At 45.8% G+C, this 26,474-nt stretch overlaps 1 protein-coding gene across 1 annotated transcript in view; it reads left to right on the top strand.

The window, feature by feature from the left end:
* The first annotated feature begins 365 nt into the window (after positions 1–365).
* Positions 366–26,474, top strand: part of FCER1G (Fc fragment of IgE receptor Ig) — a 67,459-nt gene continuing 41,350 nt past the window's right edge. The window contains exons 1-2 of the mRNA XM_030188083.1: positions 366–543; positions 19,312–19,403. Of these exons, the coding sequence (XP_030043943.1) occupies positions 489–543; positions 19,312–19,403 (147 nt within the window). The 5' untranslated portion in view covers positions 366–488. The remainder of the gene's footprint in view (positions 544–19,311; positions 19,404–26,474) is intronic.

Genomic DNA, 26,474 nt, shown 5'->3' with positions numbered 1-26,474 from the left:
GGGGGAGACAGTCCTAAGACGGAATTGTCCTCCTTGAGTGGGAATTGGTCAGAGGGGAAAAGACCTAGGAGGGAATTGGTGGATGGGAACTGTCCGGGGAGGGGAGGGGGTGGAATTGTGTCCCGGTGTCAACTTCTCGGATACCCTCCCTGTGAGTTAATTTTTTCTTTTCATGTTTTCTTTTTAAGCCAAATCGCTGCATTGGAGCTTTCAAAAATTATTATTTTTTTATTTTTGCAAAAAGGGCTAAATAGAGCAGCTGGGTTTGAGGAAGGCGAGTGTTCTCATTTCCTCTGTGGTTTCGGACTCTCGCTGACTCAACCAAGAATAGTCCGAGAAGAGCTTGACGTGAACACCGGAAGAGTGATCAGACAACCACATTGCTTCTTGCAACTGGTCCACTCGCCTCAAATACCAGGGGCTGAATTAGTTAAACTCATTAAAAAAAAAATTTCATAGGAAAGAGGATTTTTCTATCAAGTGACAAGATGAGGACATGTTTGCTGGCCATAGTCCTGATCCTCCTGAACGCTGTAGAAGCAGGTATGTGACTAGGCTTATGGATTCTATCTGAAGTGCCTCTACTTCAAATGGGTTTAGGGGTTGAGTCCTGGGTGCGAGTCAAATTAATTGCCTCACAGGGAGGGCTTGGGTGATACCCCCAGGGGGGTTCCGGGGCAGAGGGAGCAAGGAACCAGTGGAGCCGACAGCCGCGCGGCTGCTTTCTGCACTGCCCCCACCACCCCGCCCTCAGTACGCCACTGTTCTGACCTGGCATGGTCACTGTTAGAAACAGGACACTGGGCTAGATGGACCATTGGTCTGACCCAGTATGGCTACTCTTATGTTCTTATGCTCTTAATAAATGTGTGTGTGTGTGTATTGTTTTATCATTTATTAAGAATTTGCTAACTCGCCTTTCCTGGAATCAGGGCAAAGTGGCATACAGACTAAAAATAAGTGAAAGGAATGGCAATATAATTGATAGGAAAGTTAAATTCACTCACATTCATACCTTAAAATTATAAAATAATAAAAAAATAAAATAGACCTTGTGCATAGGGAGGTACACTCTCACTTAACCAGTCGCCATCTCTGAAAAAGCTAAAGTGTAAAGGAGGGGTTTTCAATAGCAATCTAAAATTTTGTAAGAGTTCAGAACGGAGAGGCAGTACATGCACATTGCAAGTCTACCCCAGCTCTGCTTAAGGGTAGGGGGCTGTTGTCAGCACACATACTTCTGTTCATGTATTCACCCATGCAATTTATAAGAGCCATTTTCCATGTCTAAACCATGCTTTGCACATGGAAAATGCTTAATAAAATTGTCCCTTTAAATGGAAAATGTGTTGTTATGTTTTTTTTTTCAAAATACTTTATTACACTTTTTTTAAAGAACAAACAAGGGGATATAGAACATTAACACAGGTGAAAAAAGGGGAAAGAGGAAGGGGAAGGAGTGTTAATACAGTGTGCATAAACGTGTAAAGAAAAGATATATATATATATATATTTATTTATACACTTTTTACTATTACATTCCAAAGCTGAACTTTGACAAGAAATATACAGATAAATCAGAAGAAATAAACACAATGAGGAATAATCCCCTGGAAATAAATTTAAATTCACGTAGTCCTCAAAGGTGGGAAGACTGAAATCTTAAAAACCTTATATAGAGGGTAAGGACAATATTAAAGTAACCTAATTTGTAGAAAAGAAGGCGTCGGGTATGTTACATCTTAATCAAATCAAGTCCATCTAAAGAATCCTATGGCGGCTTAGGAACTCTTGCATTTAAAGATGATCGAAGTTGCAAGGGATCAAAGAAATGGTATGTCTTATTTTCATAATATACTACACATTTACAAGGAAAAATTAGTTGAAATTTTGCCCCCAATTGCATTGTCTCTTGTCTCATAAGCCAAACGTTTTTCCTCCTTTCTTGCTTAGATCTTGATACGTCCGGGAATATTTGAACTCTTTCCCCCATAAATGTAGTAGAGGAAATTTGTCTTAAATAGTGTCTCAATAAAGCCTCTTTATCCATAAGAAAGACAAAAGATACCAACAAAGTAGATCTAAATTCAGCTTCTTCTTGTGATTGCTCAAGTAGAGCAGATACATCTAGATTTTCCATAGTTCGGGGTTCAGATGGTTTGTCTTTCATCTTTGCATCACAGACAGGCAAAAAGTAAAGTTTTTGTATAGGGGGATAGTTGTCTTCTGGATATTAAAAAACTTCTTTCAAAAAAGATATTCAATGAAATTAAAACTTCTTGAAAGTAAAGTGGACCATGTAGTCATTTAAAGAGATTGTAAGTATTGTTCCAATAGTTCCCAAATTGCCTTTTTAGAAAGAATTGCATGCTGCTTCTCAGCCAAAGAGAATTCCAATTTTTTGTACTGTAAGACAGAAGTCCACCAGAAGTGTGAGCTAAGCAAATGCGCCGATTTCCAGTTGAGTAGAATGTGCTTTTGAGCTTTTGTAAGTAAGATATCCAGCAATTGTGCTTGAGAAGTTGTGAGATTAATCTGCTGAGCGCACGACTTGTAGATTATTATTGAAGAAGATATCACACAATCTAGCAGTAGGATTTTCTGAATTATGAACCAGATCGATTGCCAAAAGTTATTTATGAGTTCATATTCAAATAACATGTGTAGTAAAGTTCCTGTTTTTGAGAGCAGTGCCAACACATGTCGGAGGGAAGACGTTGAGCTCTTTCTAATTTGCGAGGCGTCCAGTTGATATAAGAAAAACATAGATTGAAGAACTGAAGCCGAAGGCAGAGGTTTCATGACCTTCAGCCAAAAATGCGTCCATTGAGTTCTATTGAGAGATTGTCCAGTATCTGATTGCCAGATTTCCTGTAGCACTACATTAAAGTTGAAGGTTGACTTAGCAAACATTTTGTAGATTTTTGATGCAGCATGACCTTCTATAAGCAGAGATTGAGCAGTGTGGAACAGAGAGGGTTGTCGAGGGGACAGTTGTTTAAATCCAGGGGAAGCAGCAATACAGCGAGTCAGCTGTAGCCATTTGAAGTATGCAGTAGTAGGCAAGGTAAATGTTTCCATCAGCTCGGCAAAGGATCGAAGAGACTTATCTTCGAGAATTATATCTGAGAGAGTCCACAGTCCCTTATCAATCCATTCTTTCCATAAGAAAGGAAGTTTGTTGATTCTAACAAGTGGATTATACCATAATGACATATGGACAGATGTTGAAAAAGGCACAGTAAGTAGCTTATCAAATTCAAGGAGTGATTTAACAGTAGCAAAAAAATACAGGATCAGTCATCTGAGAAGTTAAAGAAGAAGAGGACAATAACAATGAAAGAGAAAATGGATGTACCATAATTTCTTCAAATAATAACCAGGTTGGTTTATGATCAGTTTTCTGAAAGAACCAGTTACAACCTTGCTGTGAGATAAAGGATTTATGATAGTTAAGAAAGTCTGGGAAAAGCAGGCCTCCAGTCTTTAGTTCCTTTGAGTTTCTTAATAGCAATTCTGGGAGACTTATTTTTCCACAAAAAAGTGTTAAATAATTTGTCTAATTGAGAACAAAAAGGAGACGGGAAGATTATGGGGAGCATACTCAGTATGTAGTTAATTTTAGGAGAAATCATCATTTTGATGGTTTCCAAACGACCCCACCAGGATAGTGAGAGCGGATGCCAGGAGTGAAATAGCAACTTGAGAAAATTTTTAATTGATTCAGCGTTAAATTGAATTGTATCATTCAGAGAGGGATACAAGTCTATTCCTAAATACATAGGTTTTGGGTTAGCCCAAACCAGACCAAAAGAGCTTGCGATATCAGAATGAGAATAAGAATTTAGAGGGAGGAGTTCTGGCTTTTGTTGATTTATTTTCTAACCTGAAAAACATGAAAAAGTATTAATGACTCTAAACAGTTCAGGAATTGATTCGTATGGGTCAGAGAGATACAGTGGCGTTCCTAGGGGGGCGGACACCCGGGGCGGCGCCCCCCCCCCCGAGTGCAGCTCCCCCCCCCGATGCAGCACGGACCCCCCCGGGTGCACGCCACTGGGGGGGGGGGTGCTGCAGCGCGCGCCTGCTCAGAGTTCCCTGACTTCGCGCGTTCGCTGCAGCTCCCTCTTACCCAGAACAGGAAGTAACCTGTTCCAGGGCAGAGCAGAGGGAGCTGCAGTGAACGCGCGAACTCAGAGCAGGCGCGCGCCGCAGCACCCCCTAGCGGCGTGCACCCGGGGCGGACCGCCCCCACCGCCCCCCCCCCCCTTGGTACGCCACTGGAGAGATATAATAAGACATCATTTGCATATGCTGAACACTTGAGCTCAAGACCTTTATATGAAATGCCCTTAATAGAGTTACAATCCCTTATTGCTATTAGGAGAGGTTCTAGTGCTATATTAAAGAGATAAGGAGAGAGGGGACAACCCTGCCTAGTGCCACGTTTAAGTGAAATGGTATAGATAATTCTAGCTATAGGATTAGTGTATAAAGTTTTAATTTTATTCTGAAATTCTGGAGGACAGCCAAACCAGTCTAAAGTAGTGAACAAATAATCCCATTCCACTCTATCAAACACTTTCTCTGCGTCCAAGGATAAGGCCACTAAAGGTTCTTTTAAGGTATTTGCTAAATGGGAAATTTTCCTTCAAGATTGTATCATTGTTCCAGTTCTGGAGGCCATTTTATGCATCTTTTTGTTTGCTGTATTTTGCGTACTATTGGACCCTCTCTTTTTTGACGCATTCTTCCCGTTTCAGCATTTCTCTTCTCCTTACACTATTTCACCCTCATTCTCCCTGAAGCAAACCCAAACCAATCAGTGAACAGGATCTTAACAAAACAAAGCTGTAGGAAGAGGAAAGAGATTAGAATCTGCTGATGGTGGCTCACCCAGACAGAAAGTCTTATCTTCTACTCAGGGCTTTTTGCTCTGTACTGGAGACTGGGTTTAAGGTAGACTGGGCACCATAGTTCCTAGAAGTTGTTAGGTCCAGAGATTAACCCTCGCACTTCCTGGAAGCTTCCCCTGATTGGTAAAAAAGTGCGCTCAAGCTGGAGAATAGATTCCATGCAAAAATATTATTATTATTAGCATTTGTATAGCGCTACCAGACGCACGCAGTGCTGAACACCTGACATAGAGAGACAGTCCCTGCTCAATAGAGCTTACAATCTAAAATAATACAGACAGACAAGACAATTAAGGGCGAGGGAAGTACTGGGTGAGAAGGACCAAGGAGGAGGCAAATGAGTAATGGCTAGGAGCCAAAGGCAGCAGTGAAAAGGTGGTTTTTTAGCATAGATTTGAAAACAGGTAGAGATGGAGCTAGACGTACAGGCTCAGGAAGTTTATTCCAGGCATAAGGAGCCGCGAGAGAAAAGGAACGAAGCCCTCAGCTTCAATCACATGCTACTTTCTTTTACTGTGTGATGACAACCTAGTCGAGGAGTAACATTCAGCTCCTCCTGTCCTTTCAATATCTACTTTCATGCTCGTTTTCTTCCAAATGCTATAATTGTCCATTAGGTAGAATTTTGTTAAGTACTTCAAAATGATTCTGCTGTTTGCCAAGGTAAATTCTAGGCATTCCAACATTGTAACATTCCACTGTATCTCGAGATTTATTCTTACCTATGGTGCTCCTTATGATGCACAGAGCACTGAATGTTCATTGAGCTGGCAGCTTCATAGAAAGAAACAAAGGTGGATGTCAAACGATGTTTAGCTACTAGTACTACTTATCATTTCTATAGCGCTACCGGACGTACGCAGCGCTTCACACTTGAACATGGAGAGACAGTCCCTGCTCAATAGAGCTTACAATCTAATTATGACAGACAGACAGGACAAGTAAGGGATAAGGGTTAGGACAGACAGGACATAGCAGACTGCCAAGGTGGAAAGAAGCGTTTTCCTGCCCACCCACTTCTTACCTAGGCCCACCCAAAATCTGTTGTCTGGCTACGCCCCTGGATAAACATGTCCTCCCATAACATGTGCAGCCAGTGTCACTCCTTGTGTGAGTGTGTGACTGTCAAGTTAGTTATTTTTTTCCATTAAAGGCCTGGTTAAAGCCCGGCCCAGCCCAGCTGTGAGTAGCTGCTAGCACCTCGGAGCCAGAGGGAGCCACTGGTCCGGACTGGGAGCGGAGGAAGAGGAGGGGGGTCGGGCTGTTGCGGGATGGGAGGGGAGCTGTAAAAAAAAGAAATGCTGGCTAGCAAGCTTTTTTTTTTTTAACAGCTCCTCTCCCATCCCATAGCCCTGCCCCCTCCTCTTCCTCTGCTCCGAATCTGGACCGGTGGCTCTATCCATGTTGTTCTTTATTGTTGGTAGCATTTTAATTTGATCTTGCCAATATTGTGAAGGAATGCTAAGGAAGGGGAAAGGGCTTACCTGCTAATATTCTTTCTTTTAGTTCCAAAATATAGAACAGGAAAAGTTCTCTACGATGACGAATCACAGAAGGCAAAAGTAGAGACTAATAGACGATTCACCACTGGAGACGTGAGTCCAACAGTCTTTATTATATCAGAGATAGCGACCCGACACAGGCCGTGTTTCGACGCTAAAAAGCGTCTGCATCAGGGGTCAATAAATACACCAAGTAATGAATGCAAAACGAAGAGTCCTACTTGTATATGTGTTGTCAACTCACTGATCACGTAGCACCAAACAGAATATGCTGGATACAAACTATCAGAGCAGTTCCACCAGACCAGTTTAGTGTACCCACCCAACCCACCCAGGGTTAAAGCTGCAGAGAGATGGTTCTGATCCAGAAGATTTGTAGGAGGCACAAGCAGAGTAGCAGCAGTGTTTAAAGTCTGTCAGTAGATTAAGACCTAGGGAGTACTCTGTTATGAGGGGTCTGTTATGGTGGAAATGAAAACGGTAAGGGAATTCAAAAATGCGTGGGATAAACATAAAGGAATCCTGTTTAGAAGGAATGGATCCTAAGGAGCTTAACCGAGATTGGGTGGCAGAGCTGGTGGCGGGAGGTGGGGATGGTGGTTGGGAGGCGGGGATGGTGCTGGGCAGACTTATACGGTCTGTGCCAGAACCAGTGGTGGGAGGCGGGGCTGGTGGTTGGGAGGCGGGGATAGTGCTGGGCAGACTTATACGGTCTGTGCCAGAGCTGGTGGTGGGAGGCGGGGCTGGTGGTTGGGAGGCGGGGATGGTGCTGGGCAGACTTATACGGTCTGTGCCAGAACCAGTGGTGGGAGGCGGGGCTGGTGGTTGGGAGGCGGGGATAGTGCTGGGCAGACTTATAGGGTCTGTGCCAGAGCCGGTGGTGGGAGGCAGGGCTGGTGGTTGGGAGGCGGGGATAGTGCTGGGCAGACTTATACGGTCTGTGCCAGAACCAGTGGTGGGAGGCGGGGCTGGTGGTTGGGAGGCGGGGATAGTGCTGGGCAGACTTATACGGTCTGTGCCAGAACCAGTGGTGGGAGGCGGGGCTGGTGGTTGGGAGGCGGGGATAGTGCTGGGCAAACTTATACGGTCTGTGCCAGAGCCGGTGGTGGGAGGTGGGGAAAGTGCTGGGCAGACTTATACGGTCTGTGCCAGAGCCGGTGGTGGGAGGCGGGGCTGGTGGTTGGGAGGCGGGGATGGTGCTGGGCAGACTTATTCGGTCTGTGCCAGAACCAGTGTTGGGAGGCGGGGCTGGTGGTTGGGAGGCGGGGATGGTGGTTGGGAGGCAGGGATGGTGCTGGGCAGACTTATACGGTCTGTGCCAGAACCAGTGGTGGGAGGCGGGGCTGGTGGTTGGGAGGCGGGGATAGTGCTGGGCAGACTTATAGGGTCTGTGCCAGAGCCGGTGGTGGGAGGCAGGGCTGGTGGTTGGGAGGCGGGGATAGTGCTGGGCAGACTTATACGGTCTGTGCCAGAACCAGTGGTGGGAGGCGGGGCTGGTGGTTGGGAGGCGGGGATAGTGCTGGGCAGACTTATACGGTCTGTGCCAGAACCAGTGGTGGGAGGCGGGGCTGGTGGTTGGGAGGCGGGGATAGTGCTGGGCAGACTTATACGGTCTGTGCCAGAGCCGGTGGTGGGAGGTGGGGAAAGTGCTGGGCAGACTTATACGGTCTGTGCCAGAGCCAGTGGTGGGAGGCGGGGATAGTGCTGGGCAGACTTATATGGTCTGTGCCAGAGCCGGTGGTTGGGAGGCGGGGATAGTGCTGGGCAGACTTATACGGTCTGTGCCAGAGCCGGTGGTGGGAGGCGGGGATAGTGCTGGGCAGACTTATACGGTCTGTGCCAGAGCCAGTGGTGGGAGGTGGGGATAGTGCTGGCCAGACTTATACGGTCTGTGCCAGAACTGGTGGTGGGAGACGGGGCTGGTGGTTGGGAGGCGGGGATAGTGCTGGGCAGACTTATACGGTCTGTGCCAGAGCCGGTGGTTGGAGGCGGGGATAGTGCTGTGCAGACTTATACGGTCTGTGCCAGAACCGGTGGTGGGAGGCGGGGCTGGTGGTTGGGAGGCGGGGATAGTGCTGTGCAGACTTATACGGTCTGTGCCCGGAAAAGGACAGGTACAAATCAAGGTAAGGTATACACAAAAAGTAGCACATGTGAGTTTATCTTGTTGGGCAGACTGGATGGACCATGCAGGTCTTTTTCTGCCGTCATCTACTATGTTACTATGTTATGTTACTATTGTCACGGCTCATTGCCGGCTTGTACAGCATATGGATGTATTGGTTTCATCAGAGAAATGCTTGGTTCTAAATTGTAAATTATTGTGCCATTTTGAGGAATTGGTTATAGGGACACCCTGTATTCGTGCAGAGATGTTTTCACCTAGTAAAGGGCCACCAAAAGAAAGATCATGTTATGAGAATCAGTGCTTAACAACCAGACTTACTATTTATAAGTACAATTTTTTAAAAAGCATTAATTAGGTTGAAACCTGGAAGCATTTAACATCTTTTTTAAAAAATATTATTAATAATAATAATATTATGCTGATGCTGATTATGATGATTACAATATCAATATTCATATCAACTTTATTAATATTCATATTGACCTTATTAATATTTGAATTTGGGTATTTTTGGCTTCAAATTTGGTTGGAAAATTTTTGCCATTTGGCAACTCTGCCGGGAGCCCAGACTCAAAGGTACGGCAGCAAAGGAGGTGGCAAAGGGAGAGAAACGAGATCAGCCCAAGCTCGAGCCTGGAGAGCCAATGACCTTCTTCTGTGGCAGCTGCCCCCTTTGCCCACTCAAAAATTGGCCCTGAGTGGGAGGCTGAATGTGTGAGATGAGGGGGCTTTGGCATGTGTGCTGGATAATTGGGCTGAATGCGTGTGTCGCACACCAAATGCGTATGACTTGGTATGTTTGCATATAGCCCAGCATCCTGCTTCCAACAGTGGCCAATCCTGGCACAAGTACCTGGCAGAAACCCAAATAGTAGCAACATTTCATGCTACCAATCAGTGGCGTAGGAAGGGGGGGCGGTCGTCCCGGGTACACGCGCTCGGGGGGTGCCGGCCCCGCTGGTTCCCTGCTCCCTCTGCCCCGGAACAGGTTACTTCCTGTTCCGGGGCAGAGAGAGCAGGGAACCAGCGGGGACGACGCAGCTCCGCGTGATGGGCACTCGGGGCGGATTGGCCCTTGCGCAGGTAAGAATGCAGTCCGGGGGGGGGGGGGTTCGCTCTGGAGGGGTGGTGCGCTGCAGAGGGGGGGGGGGGTCACGCCGTGCTGCACCCGGGGGAGTGCGCAGCGGCGACCCGCCCCGGGTGTCATTAGCCCTCGCTATGGCACTGCTACCAATCCCAGAGCAAGTAGTGGCTTCCCCATGTCTTATCTCAATAGCAGACTATGGACTTTTCCTCCAGGAACTTGTCCAAACTTTTTAAAACCCAGTTATGCTAACCACTGAGTTCCAGAGCTTAAATATTCTTTGAGTGAAGTCAATGTAAGTGGTTTTTCCCCCCTTTTTTACTTTCTCTAATAGTGTTCTTTTGAAATTCTCTGTCAGGGGGTCATAAGAACCCAGACCTTCTGATCAGTGTTTTTAGGGGGTGGGAGGGGGAAGGGGGCTCTTTGTTATTCCTTGACATCAATAAACATGATTTAAAAATAAAAGTATTTCTATGTAATATCATTGAGCGTCCCCTGGTCTTTGTACTTTTTGAAAGCATGAAAAGTTGATTCACTTCTACACGTTCTATACCACTCAGTATTTTGTAGACCTCAATCATATCCCCCCTCAGCCGTCTCTTTTCCAAGCTCTTTAGCCTTTCCTCATATGAGAGGAGTTTCATCCCCTTTATCATTTTGGTTGCTCTTTTTTGAATCTTTCCTAATTCCTCTATACCTTTTTTTGAGATACAGTGACCAGAACTGACCACAATACTTAAGGTGAGGTCACACCATGGAGTGATACAGAGGCACTGCAGCTCCTTGTGACTCTGGGCAAGTCACTTTAACCCTCCAGTGCCCCTGGTACAAAATAAGTACCTGAATATATGTAAACCGCTTTGAATGTAGTTGCAAAAACCTCAGAAAGGCGGTATATTAAGTCCCATTAACAAGATTCCATGCAGAATCTTAAAAAGTAGCAACATTCCATCATAGGAGCCAACTTTTCAAAATTATTGGGTGTGCTAAGCCCAATGGAAATAATCCCTCCCTGGACCCATACAAGGAATCTTTCCAATATTGGGGGTGCTCAAGCACCCACAGCACCCACAGAGTCGGCTCCAATGCATTCCATGTAGAACCCCAAAGAATAACAAGATTCCAGAATCCCAGCCTAGTTGAGATTCTACATGGAATGTTGCTAGTGGAGGAGTAGCCTAGTGGTTAGTGCAGTGGACTTTGATCCTGGGGAACTGAGTTCAATTCCCACTGCAGCTCCTTGTGACTCTGGGCAAGTCACTTAACCCTCCATTGCCCCTGGTACAAAATAAGTACCTGAATATATGTAAACCGCTTTGAATGTAGTTGCAAAAACCTCAGAAAGGCGGTATATCAAGTCCCCTTTCCCATTATAATATTCTTGGTCGATTGCAATGCACATTATAATGGTCTTCCACTTTCCTCTGTGAACTGTCTTCAACTTGTTCAATCAACTTCATATCAAGCTCCTTCTTAATGTTTGCTGCTATGACCATGTCATTCCTCTTCTGAAGCAGAAACACTGGCTTCCTGCCACAGCATCTCTAAAGTTCAAAGTCCTTGTACTGGTACATAAGCCCTATGTTCATCTTTCCTTTTGAAGTGGCCTTTGGTTGATGTTGCTAAGGACACCTAAGGGGTCACTTTTCTTCGTTCTGTTCTCCACCCACCCTTCGCCTTTCATTCCTCTTCCTGTCTCTCTCTTTTTCAGCATAACTTGCCTATTTTATGTGTAATGGAAACTGCCATGTTTTTATCATGCTATTAATAAAATAAAATCCTAGCTCTGCATTGTACAGACTCCAGAATACATAACACTTCTCAATGTTGACAATAAGTTTACTATGAATTTACCTTCCATTCCATCCCATGCTGAAAAAATGTGTGCAGCAGTCAGGTCCAGATTTATCACTGACGGAGTAAGCAAAAATTAAAACATCTGTGAGAAAGAAATAAAATCTAGTAACTTTACTGAAATTTAAGTAATTTCTCTATTAAGAATAGTTTACTTTCTCTGCATTTTTAACAAGGTTATTTAGGATTTTTAGGCATGTTTTGCTTAAACAATAGTGCTTAATGGAGAGGGTTTATGTCTGTTTGTCTATCCGTTTGTATACATCTGTTTGCTAGTTTGTACATGTGCAAAAAGATGCATATGCTTCACTCCATTGCAAAGAGCTAGCGGAAGTCCCCTGGTCCTGCTGGCAGGAAAAGAGGATAAGGGGTATTCAGGGCTGGTCCTAGAGTCTCTGGCGCCCCCCTGCAGACTATGAGTTGGGGCGGGCGCACGCGGCGCCCCCCCCCCCCCCGCATCTCCTTTCTCTCTTCTCCCACCCTGCCCCTGTCCAGCGATTCTCCTTCACCCCCATCTATGGCCACCTGCCCGCCCTCTTCTCCCCCCCAACACCCCCCTTTTTCTTCCCTGCGTGGTTTAAGTCTTTTTTAATTTACTTCCGTCCCAGCAACCGCGTCATTTGAAAGCCCTTCCCCGTCTCTAGCTTTCCCTCCCTTCGTGAGTTCGTTCCCTCAGAGTCCCGCCCTTGAGGAAATGACGTCAGAAGGCGGGACTCTGCGGAACGAACTCACAAAGGGAGGGAAGGCTAGAAATGGGGCAGGGCTTTCAAATGACGTGGCTGCTGGGATGGAGGTAAATTAAAGCCCAAGGGCGGCGCAGTATGGTGGCACAGCGCCACAGCAGCGCCCTTGAAGGCAGGCGTCCCCCTGCGGTGCTTACCCCGCTTACCGGGTTTGACCGGCCCTGGGGGTATTGAAGAGCCAGGGGGGTTTCCTGGTTCCCAGTGAAGGGATGGCGCATAAGGGAAGAGAAGGGGAGAGGCTAGAGGGAGGAACTTAAGAGACAGGTTAGAGAGCAGGAAAGGTGAACAGAGGTTGGACCAAAAAGGAAGAAGGGTAGTTGTCAATGAGGAAAGAAAGGTTAGGAGTATAAGGTAAGGGGTGGGATTACAGAGGAGAGAGAGGTGAGATCAGTGGTATCGCTAGACAGAAATATTTGGGGTGGCAATAGGGAGGCAAGCTAGGTATGTAGGAGGGCAAGTCAAAATGACATTTCTGTACATCATAACCTGCTTTTCCCACTTTTAAATTAGCAATAAAACACCACAGTCTTCTGTGCATAAAAGAAACCCTCCCCCTCCAACCAGTTTTAACTACCTACTAAAATTGCCTTTATAATTCATAACATCCTTCAACAAATGTGTCTATGTAGCCATAGCGTTTGGATCCTCTACAGGACTGATCAGAATTTCAGTATAAACCTTGAAGCTCCAGTTCTGTATCATAAACTCCATATTCCCCAACAACGATGCAACCCCCCTTACAACTCATCATATAAAAAATATGGAAATTGTCCTTCCACTGTCAGACACTTTCTTTAAAGCAGATGGGTTTTTGTTTGTGTGGAGACCATGAGGCCTGAGCATTTAAAATTTTCAAACAGGCCAGACGTTTTGCAAAATAACACAAAACCCTGCAAGAAGACATTCAAAACCTATATAGGGAAATTTACCAAACCATAACAGCCCTAACCTACCTATGAAAAGACGATGCTATATATATTGCACTGAGACCTAGAGCATCAATATACCTACTATTGGAAAACTGGAACAAGCAAGACTGTTACAGATTCCTATAGACACTACATGCTAGCAGATTCCTTCATATTAGTCACAGATGCAGAACATGACTCTCACCTGATACAAAATACAGAACCACAGAAAAAAAACTGAAACTGAAGATACCAGACTCTGCATCTTGTGCAACACCATGGAAATCGAAAGAAATGTATGTCCTCCAGTATTGTGCAAACTAAAACTGACAGATGTAAATTCTTACAACTGATATATAATTCAGTCACTAAACTGAAAATGAAATCATTTATCCTACCACTGTTCTCTGGTGATTTTATTATTCTAATCATCTTGATCCCAGGTTCTGCTTCCCTCTGTCTGTGTTCTTAATCTGTTTCCAGGGCTTCCTGTTCATTTGTTATTTTTCTCATTTTCTTTCTTCTTCAGTTCCTGCTCTATATCTGTGTTTGGCACTGATCTTTCATGTTCAGCTTTCTTCCGTTTTTCTGCCTCAAGAGTTATCTAGTTTTCCATGTTCCATCCCTTCCCTACCCTTCCATCCATATGCAGGATTTCTCCCCTCTTTTCTTTTCTTTCCTTCCCTTCCCTTCATGGGCACATTTCTATCATAGTAACATAGTAGATGACGGCAGAAAAAGACCTGCATGGTCCATCCAGTCTGCCCAACAAGATAAACTCATATGTGCTACTTTTTGTGTATACCTTACCTTGATTTGTACCTGTCCTTTTCAGGGCACAGACCGTGTAAGTCTGCCCAGCACTATCCCTGCCTCCCGCCACCGGCTCTGCCACCCAATCTCGGCTAAGCTCCTTAGGATCCATTCCTTCTGAACAGGATTCCTTTATGTTTGTCCCATGCATGTTTGAATTCTGTTACCGTTTTCATTTCCACCACCTCCCACGGGAGGGCATTCCAAGCATCCACTACTCTCTCTGTGAAAAAATACTTCCTGACATTCTTGAGTCTGCCCCCCTTCAATCTCATTTCATGTCCTCTCATTCTACCTCCTTTGCATCTCCGGAAAAGGTTCGTTTGCGGATTAATACTTTTCAAATATTTGAACGTCTGTATCATATCACCCCTGTTTCTCCTTTCTTCCAGAGTATACATGTTCAGGTCATCAAGTCTCTCCTCATACGTTTTGTAACGCAAATCCCTTACCATTCTCGTAGCTTTTCTTTGCACCGCTTCAATTCTTTTTACATCCTTCGCAAGGTACGGCCTCCAAAACTGAACACAATACTCTAGGTGGGGCCTCACCAACGACTTATACAGGGGCATCAACACCTCCTTTCTTCTGCTGGTCACACCTCTCTCTATACAGCCTAACAACCTTCTAGCTACGGCCACCACCTTGTCACACTGTTTCGTCACCTTCATATCCTCAGATACTATCACCCCAAGATCCCTATCTCTGCCTGTACCTATCAGACTCTCCCCGCCTAACACATACGTCTCCCGAGGATTTCTATTCCCTAAGTGCATCACTTTGCATTTCTTCGCATTGAATTTTAATTGCCAAACTTTAGACCATTCTTCTAGCTTCCTCAGATCCTTTTTCATGTTTTCCACTCCTTCCCGGGTGTCCACTCTGTTACAGATCTCTTTCCATTCATGGGAAGCATTTCTCTCCCCTCCTCCTCTTCCCTTCTCTTCATGGGAAGCATTTCTCCCTTCTTCTCTTCTCTTCTTTTCATGGGCAGTGTGTCTCCCTCTCTTTTTTCCTCTGTGATAATGTCTCTCCTCCTTCCCACCCCTGTTCCCTCCTGTAGGGTCAATATCTTTCCCTACTCTCGTCCTCCTCCCCTCCCCCCCCAAGTTTACAAACTTCTTGGGGTTGCCAGCAGCTCAGGTCTTCCACTCTGCTGCATCATGTCCTTGTGGCAAAAGGCAGTTGTGAAATCCAGATCTAATCACTGCCGGGAACAGCAAGACGTGAACGGTAACGGAATTCAAACATGCGTGGGATAAACATAAAGGAATCCTGTTCAGAAGGAAAGGATCCTCAGGAGCTTAACCGAGATTGGATAGCAGAGCCGGTAGTGTGAGGCAGGGCTGGAGGTTGGGAGGCGGGGATAGTGCGGGGCAGACTTATATGGTCTGTGCCAGAGCCGGTGGTTGGGAGGCGGGGCTAGTGCTGGGCAGACTTATACGGTCTGTGCCAGAGCCGGTGGTTGGGAGGCGGGGCTGGTGGTTGGGAGGTGGGGATAGTGCTGGGCAGACTTATACGGTCTGTGCCCTGAAGAGCATAGGTACAAATCAAAGTAGGGTATAAACAAAAAGCAGCAAATATGAGTTATCTTGTTGGGCAGACTGGATGGACCATGCAGGTCTTTTTCTGCCGTCATCTACTATGTTACTATGTATGTTTGAAAACTTATGGTGGAGGAAAGAGAAACCAGAACCAATTGATGAGGGAAGAGGAAAGTTGGGATGTGATGCCAGAGCAAGCTGATTCTTGGTGAGGTAGCAGAGGTATGGCAATGCTTTTTTGGTGGTGGCATTTGCCTCCCTGTAGTGATGCCTATGGATGAGAAGCAGAGCATCAGGGAAGAGTTAGAGAAAAGGAAAGAAGGGAGGAGTAGGTGCAGGGGCGGGTAGCCCAACGATGAGAGCTGTAGGCTGAGAACCTGGGAAGCCTGGTTCAAATCTCACTAAAGCTCCTTGTAACCCTTGGCAAGTCACCTAACCCCCTAAATAATAAGGGATAGAGAGCACTAGGAAAGGATAAAGTGCAAACTGAGAAAAGAGAAGAGGGGAAGGAGGGGGATTGGGAGAGTGCTTGGGGGCAGGGTACTACTACTACTACTTAACATTTCTAGAGCGCTACTAGGGTTACGCAGCGCTGTACAATTTAACAAAGAAAGACAGTCCCTGCTCAAAGAGCTTACAATCTAATAGACAAGTGAACGGTCGGTCCGATAGGGACAGTCAAATTGGGGCAGTCTGGATTCACTGAACGGTAAGGGTTAGGTGCCGAACGCAGCATTGAAGAGGTGGGCTTTAAGCAAAGACTTGAAGACGGGCAGAGAGGGGGCTTGGCGTAAGGGCTCAGGAAGGTTGTTCCAAGCATAGGGTGAGGCGAGGCAGAATGAGCGGAGCCTGGAGTTGGCAGTGGTGGAGAAGGGTACTGAGAGGAGGGATTTATCCTGTGAACGGAGGTTACGGGCGGGAACGTAAGGGGAGATGAGGGTAGAAAGATAGTGAGGGGCAGCAGACCGAGTGCATTTGTAGGTAAGAAGGAGAAGCTTGAACTGAATGCGGTATCTGATCAGAAGCCAGTGAAGTGACCTGAGGAGAGGGGTGATATGAGTATATCGGTTCTGGCGGAATATGAGACGTGCAGCAGAGGGTAGATAGAAAGAGAGGGAGTGAAAGGAAGTAATAGGGAAAGTAGACAGAGTACAGTGTAAGATGGCAGGAGAAAGAGGAGAGGAAGTCTGCACGGAGGGGTGGCAGGGAAGGAGGGAGTCTGGCAAAGGGTACAGAAAGTAAATAGGGAGTGATTGCAGTGGGACAGGGGAAAATGTAACATACCAGACGAATTGTCATACTGGTCAAATCAAATAATCCTGCTTCCAACAGTACCTGTCAGAATCCCTAGAAGCACATAGCAAGATTCTATGCTACTGATCCCAAGGATAAGTACTGGCTTTCCCCAGATCTACCTTAATAAGGGTTTATGGACTCTTCCTACAGGAATTTAAGCAAACCTTTTTTAAACCCAGCTACATTAACTGCTTTAACTACTTGCTCGGGTAAAGAGGTCCAGAGCTTAACTATATGTTAAGTGAAAAAATATTTTCTATTTGTAAGTAATGCCACACTGGGAAAAGACCAAGGGTCCATCGAGCCCAGCATCCTGTCCACGACAGCGGCCAATCCAGGCCAAGGGCACCTGGCAAGCTTCCCAAACGTACAAACATTCTATACATGTTATTCCTGGAATTGTGGATTTTTCCCAAGTCCATTTAGTAGCGGTTTATGGACTTGTCCTTTAGGAAACCGTCTAACCCCTTTTTAAACTCTGCCAAGCTAACCGCCTTCACCACGTTCTCCGGCAACGAATTCCAGAGCTTAATTACGCGTTGGGTGAAGAAAATTTTTCTCAAATTTGTTTTAAATTTACTACACTGTAGTTTCATCGCATGCCCCCTAGTCCTAGTATTTTTGGAAAGCGTGAACAGACGCTTCACATCCACCTGTTCCACTCCACTCATTATTTTATATACCTCTATCATGTCTCCCCTCAGCCGTCTCTTCTCCAAGCTGAAAAGCCCTAGCCTCCTTAGTCTTTCTTCATAAAGAAGTCGTCCCATCCCCGCTATCATTTTAGTCGCCCTTTGCTGCACTTTTTCCAATTCCACTATATCTTTCTTGAGATGCGGCGACCAGAATTGAACACAATACTCAAGGTGCGGTCGCACCATGGAGCGATATAACGGCATTATAACATTACTATATAACTTCATGGCATGTGCCCTAGTCTTTGTACTTTTGAAAGAGTAAGCAAGTGATTGACGTTTACCCATTTCACTTGATTTAGGATTTTCTAGACCACAGTCATACCCTAACCTCATATGAGAGGAGTTCCAACCCCTTTATCATTTTGGTTATCATTCTTTGTACCTTTTCTAATTCTGCTATATCTTTTTTGAGATGCAGTGACCAGAACCGCACAATGCACATGATACTTATAGTGAGGTCGCATCATTCAAGGGAAAGAGAAATCTACATGCCCAAAGCTACACACACATGTTGCCTCCCAACATGTACACACCCCTATGACAAGAGAGAGTGCAAGAAGGAAGAATGAGGGTGGCTGGGAATGGTGGGGAGGGCAAAGAGGAGAAGAGCTCAAGGAAATGGGAGGAACAGAACGAATGTAGGACACCCCAGTGGCGTAGCCACAGGTGGGCTTGGGTGGGCCAGGGCCCACCCATTTATGGCTCAGGCCCACCCAACAGTAGCACATGTTTAGTGGTAACTGGTGGGAATCCCAAGCTCCGCCAGCTGAAGATTTCCCCCTGATGGTAACGAACATGCAACTCTCCACAACACCGGCACCTACGCATGCTCAGTTTTCAGTGCATGCCTGCTGCCAAGGTGGAAAGAAGCGTTTTCCCACCAGCTGAGATAATTTTTTTTTTTGGGGGGGGAGGGGGGGGGAGAGAACACTTGGTGCCCACCCAATTCTTGCCTAGGCCCACCCAAAATCTGTTGTTTGGCTAAGCCCCTGGGACACCCACATTCTCTTACGTGGAGAAGTAGCCTAGCGGTTAGTGCAGCGGACTTTGATCCTAGGGAACTGGGTTCTATTCCCACTGCAGCTCCTTGTGACTCTGGGCAACTCACTTAACCCCCCATTGCCTCAGGTACCAAAACTTAGATTGTGAGCCCTCTTGGGACAGAGAAAGTACCTGCATATATTGTGTACAGCGCTGCGTATGTCTAGTAGCGCTATAGAAATGATTAGTAGTAGTAGTACATACCCATACCCCACTTACACATCCATATACACTCATTCACCACCAACGCTTATACTCCCAATGTCCCCTGTATATATGTCCCATCATGCATATATACAATAGCACACCTCCAATGTACCCATCATCACTCACACCCCCCCCAACATCCTCACACATGTTCCTGACACACACTTCCCCCAACACCTCCACACACTGCGCACAATATCACTCCATACCCCTCCCCCTAAACAGATCAACAGCTAAACTAGGTACATGTAGATAGCTGTACACATCATACCACTGATACACATGGACCTCGCATACATCATCAGTCACTGCTCACACCCCTTACCCACTATCCCTAATAATACATCATCTCCTGCTACCCTACTGAGACACAACTTTGCCAGGCTGTTTCAACCAAGTGTGTCACAACAGAAGAACCGCTGGAAACTACAGTTCTAGGGCATGACTGGGTGATCAGTTGAGAGTCTTTACTTTATACCTCCTGCTGGGGTTTGGTGGGGCCTGGGAGAGGGGTGTTTGTTAGGTAATTTCAGGTGCTGTTAATAAAATGTCATCTGAAACTTTCCCTTGTTTCCAGAGGCTCTAAGGGAACCTGAGATCTGCTATGTTCTTGATGCAATCCTGTTCGTCTATGGAATCATCCTCACTGTCCTCTACTGCCGGCTCAAGGTGAGGTATCAGAAGGCAAACACCTGACCTGATCCATTGGGCTAGTCTCGGCTTTGCGACAGCCTGCACTCCTCCAGGTGTACTGTGGTGCTTTTTAAGAGGTTTTTAAAAACTTTTTCCATGTGTAAAGCTTGTTTAACACAGATTAGCGTTTTATAAAATTACATGAGAGTATATGCATGGAAAAAATATGCATAGAGAAGGTTGCAGGCACTTCTATGCAATCTACATGAAGGCTTTCCCAGGGACACAGTTTGGGTAGCAGAGTTGTGGTATACAAAATATAATGTAAATAAAATCCTCAATTAGATTGAAATCTGCATTAGACATCCACTAATCCTATATAATCTTATCCTATATAATAATTTGCACCTCCGTCTGGATGCCTGGGTTCGTAACACACTTTCCATTGGTCCACCCTGGCGATGACATCAGAGGGCGGACCAATGGGAAGTGAGAAGGGAAGCCAGCACCAGCCAGCCACACAACGTTCAAAGTGAGTACACAATCGCCCCCTCCCTCCCCCTGTCCTTCCTCCGAGTTCAAGGCCCCCCTCTCCTCCTCCCCTCCGAGTTCCATGCCCCCCTACCTCCCTCCCTCTCCTCCGAGTTGCAGGGCCCCCTTCCCCTTCGAGTTGCAGGACCCCCCTCCCCTTCAAGTTGCAGGCCCCTCTCCCTCCCTCCGTTCCATGCCCCCCCTCTGCTCCAAGATCCACGCCCCCGCGCCTCCCTCCCTCTTTCTGTCTCCCCTCCGACTGCAAGCACGACCTGTCCTGCGGCAGCCCCTCGCCTTCCTACATGCCAGCTGTAATTTTAAAATTCTTACCTCGGGGTCCGGCATCCGCAGTGAAGGCGAGCGGCGCTTCAGCCTGCCTTCCCATCTGTCTCAGCTCTGCCTCCGATCCTGCCCTTCTGGAAACAGGAAATGAGGGCGGGACCAGAGGCAGAGCTGATACAGATGGAAAGGCAGGCTGAAGCGCCGCTTGCCTCCACTGCGGACACTGGACCCCGAGGTAACAATTTTTAAATTACAGCCAGCACGCTGGAAGGTAAGGGGCTGCCGGAGGACAGATCGTACTTGCACTTGGAGTGGAGACAGAGAGGGGGGGGGGAGGCGCGGGGGTCTGGAACTTGGAGGAGAGGGGGGCGTAGAACTCGGAGGGGAGGGGAGGAGGGTGTCCTGGGGAGGGGTGGGTGTCCTGGAACTTGAAGGGGCGGGGTGCCTGGAACTCGGAGGAGACGGAGGGATGAAGGGGGGCATGGAACTTGGAGGGGAGGGGGGCTGGACCTTGGAGGAGAGGTAAGGAGGGGGGCGTGGTACCTTGCTAGCGCCCGTTTCATTTCTCTACAAAACGGGCCTCTTTTACTAGTGTATTATTAATAGTGAGTGGAAAAAGGCTCAAAGAGCTCCAGGGAAACCCCTTCAGAGCTAAAATCTCTTCATCACTGGCAAAAAAAACCCTGCTCCACATATATAAGTGCAACAGTCTACATAAGTAATGAAAATGTACAACTTTCTAAATGATATAGACACAATCAAAGTGCACTTATCTTGCTTCTTCAAGCTTAAACAGAAAAGTCCCCTGACCAGGTTGGGACTTCTGCAAACAAAAAAGAGGCATATCCACAGACTTCTGATAACAAAACTACCTACTTCTACTAGGTTGGATATCAGAGGATTGTGGATATCTGCTATTTTTCATTGTTCTGCCTTTTTTTTTTTTTACAGAAGTCCCGACCTGCTCAGGGGACTTTTCTGTTTAAATTGAGGAAGCAAGGTAAGTGCACTTTGATTCTGTCTATATCGTTTAGAAAGTTGTAAATTTTCATTGCGTATGTAGACTGTTGCACTTATTTATTGTAGTTATATATTTATGCATTCTTGTATCCCAATATTATCCAAAAACAAGTTTCGGTTCAAAGTGGCTTTCAATTTACATTTTGGTAGAGTTACAATAGTTTTGTGCTATGTGGAGAGGGCATCTATAGTTCATGTGGTTATTCATAGAGGGCCCCTTTTACTAAATGGCATTAAGCCCAATACGGGCTTACCACTTGCTAAATAGGAAGTACCACCGCGCTACTGCAGCAACCCGGTGGTTCTTCCCACCCTTATTGTGCCATCATATCCGACGCTACAAAAATATAATTATTTTTGTAGTGCTGGAGTGTACCCGGCACTGCCTGCTTACAGCTGGGTTAGCACAGGAGCCCTTGAGGTGGCGATAACAGTGTGACAAGGCGGTGGCCGTAGCTAGAAGGTTGTTAGGCTGTATAGAGAGAGGTGTGACCAGCAGAAGAAAGGGGGTGTTGATGCCCCTGTATAAGTCGTTGGTGAGGCCCCACCTGGAGTATTGTGTTCAGTTTTGGAGGCCGTATCTTGTTAAGGATGTAAAAAGAATTGAAGCGGTGCAAAGAAAAGCTACGAGAATGGTATGGGATTTGCGTTACAAGACGTATGAGGAGAGACTTGCTGAACTAAACATGTATACTCTGGAGGAAAGGAGAAACAGGGGTGATATGATACAGACGTTCAAATATTTGAAAGGTATTAATCCACAAACGAACCTTTTCCGGAGATGGGAAGATGGTAGAACGAGAGGACATGAAATGAGATTGAAGGGGGGAAGACTCAAGAAAAATGTCAGGAAGTATTTTTTCACGGAGAGAGTAGTGGATGCTTGGAATGCCCTCCCGCGGCAGGTGGTGGAAATGAAAACGGTAACGGAATTCAAACATGCGTGGGATAAGCATAAAGGAATCCTGTGCCGAAGGAATGGATCCTCAGGACCTTAGTCAAGATCGGGAGGCGGGGCTGGTGGTAGGGAGGCGGGGATAGTGCTGGGAAGACTTATACGGTCTGTGCCAGAGCCGGTGGTGGGAAGCGGGACTGGTGGTTGGGAGGCAGGGATAGCGCTGGGCAGACTTGTACGGTCTGTGGCAGAGCCGGTGGTTGGGAGGCGGAGCTTGTGGTTGGGAGGCGAGGATAGAGCTGGGCAGATTTATACGGTCTGTGCCAGAGCCAGTGGTTGGGAGGCGGGGCTGGTGGTAGGGAGGCGGGGATAGTGCTGGGCAGACTTATACGGTCTGTGCCCTGAAGAGCACAGGTACAAATCAAAGTAGGGTATACACAAAAAGTAGCACATATGAGTTATCTTGTTGGGCAGACTGGATGGACCGTGCAGGTCTTTTTCTGCCATCATCTACTATGTTACTATGATAAGGGCTCCCCCTGAAATGACCACGCAGCATAGTGCTTTACTTGCCCAATGGTCATTTCCTGCAGGAAAGAGAGACTTCCCTTTTACCCACTGTGGAAAAAGGGGGCCTTGGCACGCTTGAAAGACACACGTCATCGCCAGAACAGACCCCCTTTTACAGCAGCTTGGTAAAAGGGGCCCATAGTTTTTGAAGAGATAGATTTAGTGGAAAAGGTAGTGGTAGCTTATGTGTTGAATTGTAGAGTTTTGGTGATATTGATTCATATAGTTTTGAAGAGGTAAATTTGAAAGGAAGGCGACCGTATTTTTGTGATTAGCTTTAGAATTTTTTGAACAGGTAGGTTTTAATTTCTTTTCTGCATTGGAGTAGATTTGTGATGCTTCTTATGGTTTTTAGTATCGAGTTTCACCATTTGGAACCCAGATAGCTAAATCCTGCTGTGTAAGTGGTTTTGTTGATAGTGTTTCTGCAGTGGGGCAGATATAGGAGTAGGCAGTTTCTGTTTTCTGGGCTGGCATTTCTTGAGGATAGTTCAATCATGTTAAGCATGTATTCAGGTGCCATTCTGAACATTTATGACATTTTTACCCCACGTTAGCCTGAGAGTGACTCAGTTCATCGTGGCTTACATAACAAACAATTCAATGAATGATACATATTAAAAATGAAATAAACTGACTATTGCAACCTTCTCCTCGCTGGTCTCCCGCTTAGCCACCTATCCCCCCTTCAATCTGTCCAACATTCCGCCGCATGTCTTATCTACCGCTTGAACCGATACTCTCATATCACCCCTCTCCTCAAGTCGCTTCACTGGCTCCCGATCCGCTACCGTATACAGTTCAAGCTTCTCCTAATGACTTTCAAATGCACTCAATCTACAGCCCCCCATTACCTCTCTACCCTCCTCTCCCCCTATGTCCCCACCCGTAACCTCCGCTCTCAGGACAAATCACTCCTATCTGTACCCTTCTCCACCACCGCTAACTCCAGACTCCGCCCCTTCTGCCTTGCATCACCTTATGCCTGGAACAGACTCCCCGAGCCCATATGCCATGCGCCCTCCCTGCCCATCTTCAAGTCCTTACTCAAAGCCCATCTCTTCTCCCTTGCTTTTGGCGCCTAACCACCTTCCCCATTCATGATACCTACACTGACTACATAGCTTGTTACCTTTAGATTGTAAGCTCTCTTGAGCAGGGACTGTCCTTCCCCATGTTTTAACTTGTACAGCGCTGCGTAACCCTTGTAGCGCTATAGAAATGCTTAGTAGTAGTAGTAGTATAAAGTACAATAAATAATGCTATAACATTGGCTTTGTAAAACAAATATAATATTTCTCTCTTGAAGATTAGGGTGCTCGCTTTGAAAAATACTCTTGCCTTGACTGGTAGCCAGTATAGTGTTTTACGCAGTGGGGTTGCTCTTTCATATTTTGATTTCTTGAAAATCAGTCTTGCTGCCATGTTTTGGACTGTTTGCAGCAATTTTAGTGTGTTTTTCTTGCATCCTATGTATGCTGCATTGCAGTAGTCTAGTTGCGATAGTATCATTGATTGGACCAGTATCCAGAAAGATTGTCTTGGAAAATAGTCTCTTATTCTTCTCAGTTTCCAGAGTTTTCTGAAGCATTTTGATGTTATTGCTGATATTTGATTGTCTAGTGTTGGGTTATTTGTAGAGAATGATTCTTAGTATTTTAAGTTGTGTTTCAATGTGGTATGTTTGTTGTTTGATTGTGAAGTTTTGGTAGGATGTGGGGTTGTGTGGGCTGGATAGTCCTAGGAACTTGGTTTTGTCACTGTTCAGTTTGAGTTTGAAAGTTGTTCCCCATTCTTCCATGAGGTCCAAACCTTTTTTTTATTTTGTCCTGTATGTTCGTGATATGGTTTTGGAAAGGTATGAAGGTGGTGACATCATCTGTATATATAAATGGATTGAAACCCATTAATTCCAGTTTTTTTCCCCGAGTGGTGCCATCATTACATTGAACAGTATTGGTGATATTGGTGATCCCTGTGGTACCCCGCACTCAGAGATCCATGAGGCGGATGTTTGGTTGGACATCTTTACAATGTAGGATCTGGTCTCTAGGAAGCCACTGAACCATTTTGCCACTGCACCGCTGATTCCTATGTTGTCGAGCAGTGTCATTAGTATGGTGTGGTCTACTAGGTCGAACACACTTGACATGTCGAATTGTAATAGTAACGTGGAGACAAACAATGCAGATCAATCAGTGATATGGTTCAAAACTTTATTTTCAGAGATTCGCCCGACACAGACTGTGTTTCGCCCACAAGGGCTGCGTCAGGGGCTAATAGTCCAAGCAGGACATGAGATGCGACCAGAGACTTACCCTGTGCATTGAGCTGATGTCCTCATCTTGATTGAGGAAAGCACGCTGCTGGTTTTTTACGTTTCAATCTCATGTCCTGCTTGGACTATTCTGAGAGATGCGACCAGAGACTTACCCTGTGCATTGAGCTGATGTCCTCATCTTGATTGAGGAAAGCACCCTGCTGGTTTTTTACGTTTCAATCTCATGTCCTGCTTGGACTATTCTGAGAGATGCGACCAGAGACTTACCCTGTGCATTGAGCTGATGTCCTCATCTTGATTGAGGAAAGCACCCTGCTGGTTTTTTACGTTTCAATCTCATGTCCTGCTTGGACTATTAGCCCCTGACGCAACCCTTGTGGGCGAAACACAGTCTGTGTCGGGCGAATCTCTGAAAATAAAGTTTTGAACCATATCACTGATTGATCTGCTTTGTTTGTCTCCACGTTGGATTTTGCGGATCGCTTGCCATCTTATTTCTTAGAATTGTAATAGTAATACATTTGTCCTTGGCATATTATGCTTCTGAATTTTGTTATCAGGGTGATTATGACCATTTTAGTGCTGTGTTGTGGTCTGAAACCTGATTGGGATTTATGAAGAATTGAGAATTTTGGAAAGTATTCCGTCAGTTGCTGTGTTACTAGACCTTCCATCGTTTTGATCAGGAGTGGTATTTATGTGGAATGTTTTTTTGCCAGTGATGAAGAGTTTATAGCTTTGAAGGGGGTTTCCCTGGCACTCTTTGAGGGTTTTTTTTCCACCCACTAATATTAATACACTAGTAAAAAAAGGCCCGTTTCTGGAGCCAATGAAACGGGTGCTAGCAAGGCTTTCCTGTGGCCTCCCCCCCCCCCCCCCCCCCCCGTCGTCGATGTGGGTGAATTGCTCCGCCTCCGCCCTCAACGTCATAACGTTTGACGCGAGGGCGGGGCCCAGAGACTGTGATTTTCGAGGCTTCAGAGCTTCGAACATACGAACCTTGGCTTCAGTGACGTCAGCAGCCAATAGAACGTTGAGGGCGAGTTTTATATATATAGATTAGCTGATATTTAATGCAGATTTCAATCTAACTGGAGATTGTATTTAAATTATATTTTATGTGATTATTTCATCCTCTACCTATACATTGTTTCTACAGAGTTGTGATATATGCATACTATTTTAAATAAAATACACGTGTACATGTGTAGAGTACACACATTTACACCTTCAGAGCATGTGTAAATGTGCGTGTTGGCATTTGTGCACTACTGGGAGTGGATCTGGGGACATATTTTATAGAGGCACATTGGAACCTATGTCTTAAAATAGATACTTTTTTGAACTTCTCATATAGTCGTCCTGTTATAAGACCAAGCCCATAGTGTTGATGTCGAATGGCTGCAAAAGAAACTACAAATCCCACAATGCATTGAAAGAAGGAAGATAAAGTATCAGGATTGGTTTAATGCCTCCCTTCTAGAAACATGCCGAGGTTGTGACTTGTGGATACTTACGCTGTGTTTTT

This window comes from Microcaecilia unicolor, chromosome 14, assembly GCF_901765095.1.
Source record: "Microcaecilia unicolor chromosome 14, aMicUni1.1, whole genome shotgun sequence".
In the NCBI taxonomy this organism is placed as follows: domain Eukaryota; kingdom Metazoa; phylum Chordata; class Amphibia; order Gymnophiona; family Siphonopidae; genus Microcaecilia; species Microcaecilia unicolor.
This window is presented reverse-complemented; position numbering and strand designations above follow the sequence as displayed.